Raw genomic sequence first — 10,091 nt, forward strand, 5'->3', positions numbered from 1 at the left:
GTCAATTCTATTCTTAATTCTAAATAATTTTATTAAAATAGAATTTTAAGAGCTTTGTGTGTGCATAGATTATAAAGATAATAGTGCTTAGCACTTATATTGTAGTTTTAGCTGTAGCTCTCAAAAGTTTAGATGAGGAACCCATGGCTGACAGAGGTTCCTTGTTAAAGGTCACAAAAATGAGTCAGTGGCAAAGTTAGTACAGAACCCAGCTTTCCTAATTCCATGCTGCTTTCCTTAAAATACATCTGCTGTCCCTAAAGCCCTAATTATTACATAGCACATATCTACCTATTAAACTTTAGAAGCAACATGTCTTACATCGCAGCCTTGTAATGCTGGCTCGCAGTTAGTAAATCAGATCCCAGGATGAATTTTATCATAATTTTTCACTGGGGCTTTGTCTTGAATAAAAGGTTATATTACTAAAGTTATCCACTGAAAATAAAGGACAAGTGTTGATTGTCACTCAGATGCTTCTTTGCATAAAGTCTTGGGGCATAAAGCTACTGTGCTAATCCAGTGATGGGATGGCCGTGCACGTGGGAGGGGGTGGGCTCCGTTCTGGAAAATGATCTTGTTTGCTGGAGCAACAGAGACTTGAGATAGTTGTGGAAGCAGCATGCTTAATAGCTGCAGGAGAGGAAATGCCTTTATGGTAGTCAAAAGCAAGCCCCCTTAGCTGGTTAAGGAATGACCGTAATGAGCATTGAAGCATGTCCTACCTGGTCTTCAACAATGAGGTTCAGGGTCATGGCTTGGTGCCAAGAGTAAGACATAGTAGCTAAGTTTCAAACAGTGACTGGAGGGAAACTTAGATGTTTGTCTCCTGCTTTACCTCCATTGCTCTCTTCCCTCAGCCTTTCACCTTGCTAAGGGGTGAGACAGCCTTCTACAACTGGTACTTTCTTCTTCCCAGACTGTCCAATGACCATAGCTTCCAGCTCTGCATGACACATGGTGAGAATGGGGAGCCCAGCAGAGGAACAGCTGTGCAGCAGTTCTGTCAATTGTGCTTGGTTCCGTGCTCTGGTCATGTGTTAAAAGAGCGATTGAGAGATCTGAAGGAGAGGGGGTGTGGAGCATTCCCATTAGTTTGGCATGGCTGGAGGAGTGGCAGGCAGTTGTCGTCTTTGTCTCTTTCCTTGATTTCCATAGTTCTTCCGCTTTCTCTGCATAGCCAACACCCTTTGCTGTGGCTTTCTCTCTGCTCCTTTGATTTCTCTGCTTTTCCAGCCCCACATGCACTCCCATACCCACAACTGCCACTGCACCACTATTCACTGCCTACCACTCTGGACTTCACAGTGTGAAATTTACTAAGGGGTTGTCTGCACACTGCTATTGAACTAGTTTAAAATTGTATGTGGACTCTTTTGTCTGTATAATACTGGTTCCAGTCGTTTAGTTTGTGCCTATAACTTGCCTGACCTGAGCCAGGCTTAAACCACTCTAAGAGCATCCCCACAAAGTTGTAGCAATTTAACTAAGCCAATATGAAACCACACCGTTAGTTATGAAGCTACAACTCTGGGTGTAGACCAGGCCTAAGTGTAACTACGACATCCTGCTGTGTGGACAGCACAGAGGGTAGAGAAAGTAAGCATCCTGGGAAGAGTACAAGCAGAGGAGCTGGGGAAGTGAGCTGCATGTGAGAATCCTGCTTGAGGTGGGAAACTTGGCAAGTATAGTGAAAAGGTTCTCTCTCTGCAAATGGAAGATCCTTGAGGGCTCCATCCTGGGCAAAGAAAAGCCCACTACTGTCACGGGGATGCTGAGCTAAGGTGTGTCTTCACTTTATGTTGTCAGGTAAGACAGCAAATGGAAGAGCAGGTTGCTCAGAAATCGTCTGAACTTAAACAGTATTTGCAGAGAGTATGTGAACTCGAAGAAATGTACAAAGAACTACAGGAAGCCTTGGAGGATGAGAAACAGGCACGTCAAGATGAAGAGACCGTAAGGAAACTTCAAGCCAGGTGTGGTTTTTAGTCTTATGGTAGCAGTGGAAGTAAATTGATAAAACCATTCCTGACAGGCATGGTCTAGGTTTATTTTGTCCTGCCTCAGTGCAGGGGACCGGACTTGATGACCTCGTGAGATCCCTTCCAGCCCTGCATTTCTCTGATTCTAGGATATCCGAGAGGAGGCTTAGGGGTGAGGTGAGGGATTGAGGTGCTGCTATCCACTGGGCTCTCTCAGATACTATAAGCGTGAGGAACTTACAAATACATAGTAGTGATTAATAATCGTAGTGATCTTTATTAAGATATCAAAGCTGAATGTAGTAGACACATTGGGGGTATAGAATAGATTTGGATGTTCGAGTATTGGACACTTGTCTCTAAGGCCTAAACATTCAAAAGTGACTAATGCTTTTGGCTGTCTCAGTTTTTGGGTTCCCAACATGACACAGTAAAGAGGCCTGACTTTCAGGTGTGGTGCTCTGAACTTTCAGACAATCAGGCCCCTTTTCGTGTGTGTCCACTTTGGCACCAACAATGTCAAGTCACTTCTGAAAATGGAGGCCTGCATGTGTACTATTTTACTATTACATGTTTTCACAAAGCAATAATTATCCAATTTTCATATCAACTTGTATTTTATCCCAAATTAATTTCATGCTGATAATGGGCTGCACTTTCATTTTCTACTGTGGATTTCAATCCTCCCTGCTAGTGACAACTTTTTGTGCCCGTTTTTCGTGTGGTTTCTTAGTGTTGGGTAGTTACACTACAGGCTGAAATAACTCCCTGAACAGCATTTTTTGTGATTGTGTTGTTTGTGCTCTTGAGTGACTGGTATGGGTTCTAATGTTTGTAAAAACTCCTCCCTTTCCCGTGCTTTCCAAGTTAATCATCAGAAAGTAATGTGCTTGATCGCCTTGCTTGTTAGCACATATGTGCTAGATAATGGATTAGACGTAGTTTTCAAATACAGTGCTGCAGTCATCACAATCTCCTCTCTAGGTTACTGGAGGAAGAGTCAGCAAAGAGAGCTGACCTGGAAAAATGGCACTTGCAGCAGCAGCAGACCATTCTGATGACAGAAGCAGAGAAGCAAGAGTTAGAGACCCAGAGGATCATAAAGGAACGTGCTCTTCAAGTTGCTATGCAACAATTGGAACAGCTTGAACTAGAAAGGAAGCAGGCACTTGAACAGTATGAGGTAAATTACTTTATGCCATCTGTGTTCCTAATCTGCCTAATGCCAGGTGTTCAATGAGAGCCAAATTAAAACAAATTTAGGGGTTGGTAATGGGATATTGTGCCTTTTTAATTCATGTGTATGCATTTGAATCCAGCCCAAGACAAGAAGTTATCTCCAGCTTTTTCAGTGGCCTCTATGGTGCATGTTATGGCCCCTGTCACTTCACAACTTAGACTTCATAATCTTTGATGTATTTATCCTCTCTGTGAAAAAGGGAACTGCTTTTATTCCCATTGTATGGATGGGGAACTGAGGACCAATGTCACACAGAGCAGGGAATTGAACCCATGTCTCCTGACTCCCAGGCTAACAAGGACCATCCTGCCTCTCATGCGAGAGCTTCAGTCCAGTTCCCCAGGATAAGTGTCGATATTGCACGAACCACCAGCACAGCTAGCACTAATCGAGAGCCCCGTCGGCAGTCGGAGGATGACAAGTAATGATTACGGGGACTGGATTGTCCTCTGACCCCTAGAACTGGCCTTTCTGTGCATAGTTGGGTGACGCACAATGGCTTGATTCTCAGGCCAACTTGCTTTCTTGATGGTGCTGCAAGGAACACATTAACATTAAACCATGCAAGCCAGGACATTCAGAGGCAAAGACGAAGTGGTTCTGATCCCCTTATTGTGATTGTACCTCAGCCATACCCAGTTGTGTCTGGGAATGTTACAGAACATCGAATTGTTCTGGGGGGTTGAAGTTTCCTCATGAGAGGAAAGTGAAATTAAGAAGTGCAATATCTTGAACAGATAATTTCCAAGGATCTCTTAGATTTACATAATTGGGGCTAAGTGTGACATTGCCATGGGAGTTGCTTGATTTTTCTGATAACACTTGAGCCATCTTTGATTACACATGCACATGTATGTACATCCATAAACAAAACCACATTCCTACTCCAACTAGCAGCCTGCCAAAACCAGATTTAAATCTAACAACTCTAAACTTTAAGCTACTTGTTACTTTTTTTAAAGTTAGTGCAAATACTTTAAATATTTAACAAGGTTTCTTTAAATATTCAGATTTCTGATTACATAGTCTGACCTTTCCTTTACAAATTGGGCCTCTACAAATTGTCTGGCATTGATTCAAAAGGCCAGCTGAGATTAGAGGAAGGAAGGCTAGGTCTTTAGGCTTCCATTTCACCCATTCATTCTGGTGCTCTCAATTTGTTCATGTTCCCCCAATACCCTGACAAACGTTCCAGGATGCTTGAGCTGCCTTGCATGTGCCCAAGACGAACACTCTTCTCACAGAGTGTCACCCTATGAAGTTACTGATTAGTGTACGATGAACTCTCAGGGGCATCGCCATTCAGTAATGGTCTTAGCCCACAAACAGAAACCTCTTGCTCCGTGGAAATTGTTCGCCCTGCAAGTGTCACTTCAGCCCTACCTCTGCTAGTGCAGAGTATCTTTCTAAACTCCGTTCCCCCAATTGACAGCATTATAGGCTAGACTAAAATATTTTGTTATGTACTTCACTGTAATCCCTATGAGCTTTAGTCATGAACCAGGACCTCACTGTGCTGTGCACACTGTACAAACAACAAAAAAATGGTCCACACACCCCCTCCACCCTCCAAAAAGCTTACCCTCTAAGGATAAGATGTAAGGATTATAAATGGAGACACAGACATATGGGGGAGTACAAGGACATAACGAGGTATACGTGGTCAGCATGCTAAGCAGTGGTCTTGGCATATTGTCAAGTTTCTTTGTAGGCATTATGCAAAGGTGGATAACAAGATGGCTTTGCACGTGTTTATGTGGAGCTCCTCTCCAGCATGAGGAGTAGCATGGGTGAAAGTACAAAGATGCTTGTTTGAAATTCAGCATGTAGGCAGTGGAGGCTGGCTGGCATCATGGGCTGACCAGAGGCCGGTGCTGACAGCTTGATAGCAAATTGGGGATAGGCTGTGAAGGGCTTGGAAAGTGAAGAAAAGCAGATTGTTTGGTGCGATAGATAACAGGGAGCCACTGGAGGTACACAAAGAGAAGGGTGATGTGGGCAGAATAACAGGCTAGGAAATTATCTTTGCTGCAACATTCTGAATGGATATGAGTGGGGCAAGATTGCATTTGTCCAGGCAAGAGAGAAGGATGTGGTAGTAATCAAGACATGAGGTGGTGGCATGGATGGATAGGAAAGGGCATAAGAGAGCAATGTTAAGCAGAAAAAATAATCAGCAAGATTTAGACATAGCCCAGATGTGAAGACCTAGACAGAGGTGTGAATTGAAGATAATGTCCAGGCTGTGGGCATGCAGGGTGGTGCTGTTGTCTCCAAAGTGATAGAGAAAAGAGGTGGCAAGGAGCTCTTGGTTGGGGAGGGGAAATATTAAGAACTCTGTTTTAACCATATTCAGTCATCAGCTCAAGCTCGACATCCATGAAGAGATGTCAGTGAGAGAGGCTGAGACGTCAGTTTGGAGAGGAGACAGGTCTGGAGCAGTGAGGCAGATATGTGAGTTGTGGCACAGAGATGGTAGTTGAATTTGTTTGTAGATAGGATTACTCAGAGATAAGGTGTAAGGGGAGAAGAGAAGGAGACCAAGGACAACGCCCTGTGGAGAGGATGAGGAGGATCCCCAGAAGCAAAGGACAAATTGGAAGAGCAATTAGTGAGGTGGGAGGAGAAGCAAGACAGGGTCATGGAAGCCAAAGGAGGACAAAATTTCAAGATGAGCCTGGTTGACTGTGTCAAAGGCAGCTGACAGGTCAAGGAGGATGAGGATGGAGTACTGTTTATTAGCTTTAATGATCTCTCTCTTCCTAGCTAAAGACTCTGACTTGAGACTAATTGAGTTGACTGGTAAAGAATTGTTCTCAAAAAGTGAGTGGTCCTAGTTGAACTGACGACAAAGGATGTTTTAACGGGCTTTTGTGGGAGGTAATCAGTCTCTGAAAGGAGAGGTTTGAGAGTTTCATCTTCCTGTATACTTTGTGTGTTGTATCTGGAATAGGCCAGAGCCTTTTAATATTTTTAAACGTGCTGCATCTTGTTTCAGGGAGTCAAAAAGAAGTTGGAACTGGCAGCTAACAAGACCAAGAGCTGGAAAGATAAAGTAGCTCATCATGAAGGATTAATTCGATTAATAGAACCAGGTGCGTAATCAGTACAGAAAATACAAATTAACAGAGCTCATTGTGCCTTTATGATGTGTCCAAGAAAGGACTTGGAGCTCCTGCCTGACTTATCCAGGGTAGCCTTTCCCTTTAGCTCATCAGGTATCACTGCCGCCTGCAAATACCACATTTTAAAATAAGCACATTGAGTAAAGAGGGACCCTGCAGAATCTGGGGGCTGTGGTTTTTCAGACTCAACATATAGTGCATTGAGAAATTGGAGTGGATTGTGCAAAATCTTTAAATGATTTTGAGAACAAAGATTATACCACAGTTTCACGTTATCCTCCATTTCTTTGCTGCGGAGCCAAGTAAACAGTGTCAGTATGAAGTATTAGAAGGATACTGTCAGCATTGACAGCCTGAAAGCCATCTGATCTCCCTGCCAGCTCCTTTCTTGTGAAAACAAAATTTCAGTTGATCAGATTCCTGCTCTAGCAAAAGCTATGCCATTGGTTGGAGCAGGATTGGGCCCTGAGCTACTCAAAGAATAAGGGTCTTAGTGCTTTTCTACCTCCTGAACAGTCAGCCAGGAGGGGGAAGCACAATGCCCAGGGCTTGTTAATTTTGCTAAGAGGCTAGACATTCAATACTGTGGTAACTCTTAAGACTTTGCTATCCTCAGTGATGTATTAAACAAACAAACAAAAATAATGCTTAGGGAGCTTTTTTAGGTTGAGCCTTTTCAAACTTGTTCACATTCTTAAAATCCTAAAAATCTGTTTTCAATATATGTGTATGAAAAAGCTACTTCTAGGGCTAGCTCAAGTTAGTTTGGTTATTTAGGGTGGGTAATACAGGAAATAAATAGCAAAAACATGGAATAAACCACTTCCTTGTTTACATTAACAAGCTTAGCCAAGACAGTCTAAGTCCTCTAGTCCAGTGAGCGTGTATTCAGTGCATGTGCAAGGGCTAGAAAAAAGTGGCGTCTCAATCCTGGGCCCTGGAGCGACCCCAGCACTTCTCTATTAGCTGGGCACTGCTGGAACATGGAGGCTACCCAACCAGGTCCCCTTTCTCTTGGGGACATTCCTGATAGCTACATCTGTTCTGTACCACATGGAGATTTCCCATTGACAGGAGGCAGCTTAAGGTAGTTTTGCAATGCCTTAGTGCTGCCGAGAATCCTTGGTGGGACTAAGGGTTTGGCCCAAGGTTTCTACAGACACAGGGAAGGGGTGCTGTAGATCAGCCATAAGTCTAGGGAAAAAGCCTCTGTTACTCATAGTATTATTTCTATTACCCAACTGCCTAGGAGCCCTAGTCATGGTCCAGAACTCTTCTGTGCTAGGCATTATACAGATACAGAACAAAAAGATTGTCCCTGCCCCCAAAAGAGATTATACTAAGAGATTGGTCAATTGTGCCACAGGCATGGACAATTACAAAGAGATGGCTGGTGTCCTAAAGGAAGGGAGAAAATCTTGGCAAAGCTGACAGAAGTCAGTGGTTGTGGGTTTTGGACACGTATACAGATGCACTTCTTGTAGTAGTAGACACGTAAATTGCCTTAAGTCATGCCAGGTATTGTGAAAAAAGGAACTTGGTGAATGGAATGGGATTATGAAATTGTGCAAGAAGTGCATATAGAAGGTAACCATGGATTTTTAAAAACTGGTTACCTTCCTCTAGCCAACAGATGTTTGTTACCGCACCGCTGGTTGTACTGATTCTAGCTGTGCTCCATCTAGCCTGATGTAGCAAACAGTAATTTTACCTATGGAAAAATGTCTATTTTATGTCAAATATTATAATGTCTTTCAGGGTCTAAGAATCCTCACTTAATTACTAACTGGGGACCAGCAGCCTTCACTCAAGCTGAACTTGAGCAAAGAGAAAAGAGCTGGAAGGGGAAAAAGGCCACTTCTGAGTAATGAAGGCAGCTGAAATCTCACTGAACAGCAATAAAATATTTGATCATGCCATTTTATACTTCAAATATGGCTTACTGCTTGTAATGATTGAGTATGTTCAAAGCAACACATTCTGCAAATGCTGTCTGCAATTTTCCCTCCAACACTTAGCTTCCAGAAACTGCTTTATTTATATGGAAAACATTATCCAACCTCTCAGTTGCAGATTGTTATTTAAATAATAATTTTGTTAATAGAATACTTGCTAAAAATTTTATGACATAACACTGTGACTGCATTTGATAGGTTAAGTGCTGTTTCAGAGTAACAGCCGTGTTAGTCTGTATTCGCAAAAAGAAAAGGAGTACTTGTGGCACCTTAGAGACTAACCAATTTATTTGAGCATAAGCTTTTGTGAGCTACAGCTCACTTCATCGGATGCATACTGTGGAAACTGCAGAAGACATTATATACAACAGAGACCATGAAACAATACCTCCTCCCACCCCACTCTCCTGCTGGTAACAGCTTATCTAAAGTGATCACTCTCCTTACAATGTGTGTGATAATCAAGTTGGGCCGTTTCCAGCACAAATCCAGGTTTTCTCACCCTCCGGCCCTCCCCCCCCCCCCCCCCCCACACACACAAACTCACTCTCCTGCTGGTAATAGCCCATCCAAAGTGATCACTCTCCTTACAATGTGTATGATAATCAAGTTGGGCCATTTCCAGCACAAATCCAGGTTTTCTCACCCCCCCCCCCTTTTTTTCCAAAAACCACACACACTAACTCACATTGTAAAGAGAGTGGTCACTTTGGATGGGCTATTACCAGCAGGAGAGTGAGTTTGTGTGGGGGGGGGCGGAGGGTGAGAAAACCTGGATTTGTGCTGGAAATGGCCCAACTTGATTATCACACACATTGTAAGGAGAGTGATCACTTTAGATAAGCTGTTACCAGCAGGAGAGTGGGGTGGGAGGAGGTATTGTTTCATGGTCTCTGTGTATATAATGTCTTCTGCAGTTTCCACAGTATGCATCCGATGAAGTGAGCTGTAGCTCACGAAAGCTTATGCTCAAATAAATTGGTTAGTCTCTAAGGTGCCACAAGTACTCCTTTTCTTTTTAAGTACTGTTATTTCTAGTGTTTCTAAAGTGAGGGAACTGCTTGCCTATGTCTTTATACAGGCAGTATCATTTAAAACAAGTGGGACCCATATTCTGAGAGCAACCCCACTTCTCTTCCCACTGCCAATCATAGTCTCCTTTTGCCCTTCATTTCATCTCCTCCACTGGACACGTAGGACATGTCTACACTGCAATAGGCTCAGACTCGAGCCTAACCCTCTACACACAAATCATGCTACCCCAGGGTCCCAACTTGAGTCAAGCTGGGACCCAGCCTTCAAACCCTGTTGCTTTACAGTGTAGATGCAGTCCCACTGGACTTATGCTTGAGGAATCTGGCAAAAATATTCCTTGGGCCAGTCAAGTGTTCCCACACTGCACCATGAACAAAGGGCTAAAGCAAGCACATGTTAGGAAGTCTGGGGTCTGGGTAGTTGGACTCTGCCTTGGATCATGAAGTATCCATGGTGGGACCCAGGTTTCAACAATTTCTAGTATGCACTCGAGCCCAAGGCTTGGTAACTAAATTTCTTCTGACCCTGAGCTTATATTGCAGTGGAGACATACCCTTAATTTCCTCTTTGTGGCTCTGTTACTATACAGTGATCCCTGCTGAAGGCAGCTAGGCTGGGTTCTCTTTGCACTGATGCATCTGAGTCAGCACTGTATGACCTGACAGCTCTCTGTGGACCACCACTGTGTACTTCATAAATCACATTTTGAGAAGCACTGGTCTAACACAATTGGGAAAAGCAGCGCTCCGGGATC

At 43.4% G+C, this 10,091-nt stretch overlaps 1 protein-coding gene across 1 annotated transcript in view; it reads left to right on the top strand.

Moving 5' to 3' along the window:
- SWAP70 (switching B cell complex subunit SWAP70) overlaps positions 1-8,570 on the top strand; it is a 52,672-nt gene extending 44,102 nt beyond the window's left edge. Inside the window, exons 9-12 of the mRNA XM_074955028.1 lie at positions 1,810-1,976; positions 2,967-3,165; positions 6,221-6,317; positions 8,106-8,570. Of these exons, the coding sequence (XP_074811129.1) occupies positions 1,810-1,976; positions 2,967-3,165; positions 6,221-6,317; positions 8,106-8,215 (573 nt within the window). The 3' untranslated portion in view covers positions 8,216-8,570. The remainder of the gene's footprint in view (positions 1-1,809; positions 1,977-2,966; positions 3,166-6,220; positions 6,318-8,105) is intronic.
- Positions 8,571-10,091: the final 1,521 nt, after the last annotated feature.

The sequence above is a fragment of the Natator depressus genome, chromosome 6, assembly GCF_965152275.1.
Source record: "Natator depressus isolate rNatDep1 chromosome 6, rNatDep2.hap1, whole genome shotgun sequence".
NCBI lineage: Eukaryota > Metazoa > Chordata > Testudines > Cheloniidae > Natator > Natator depressus.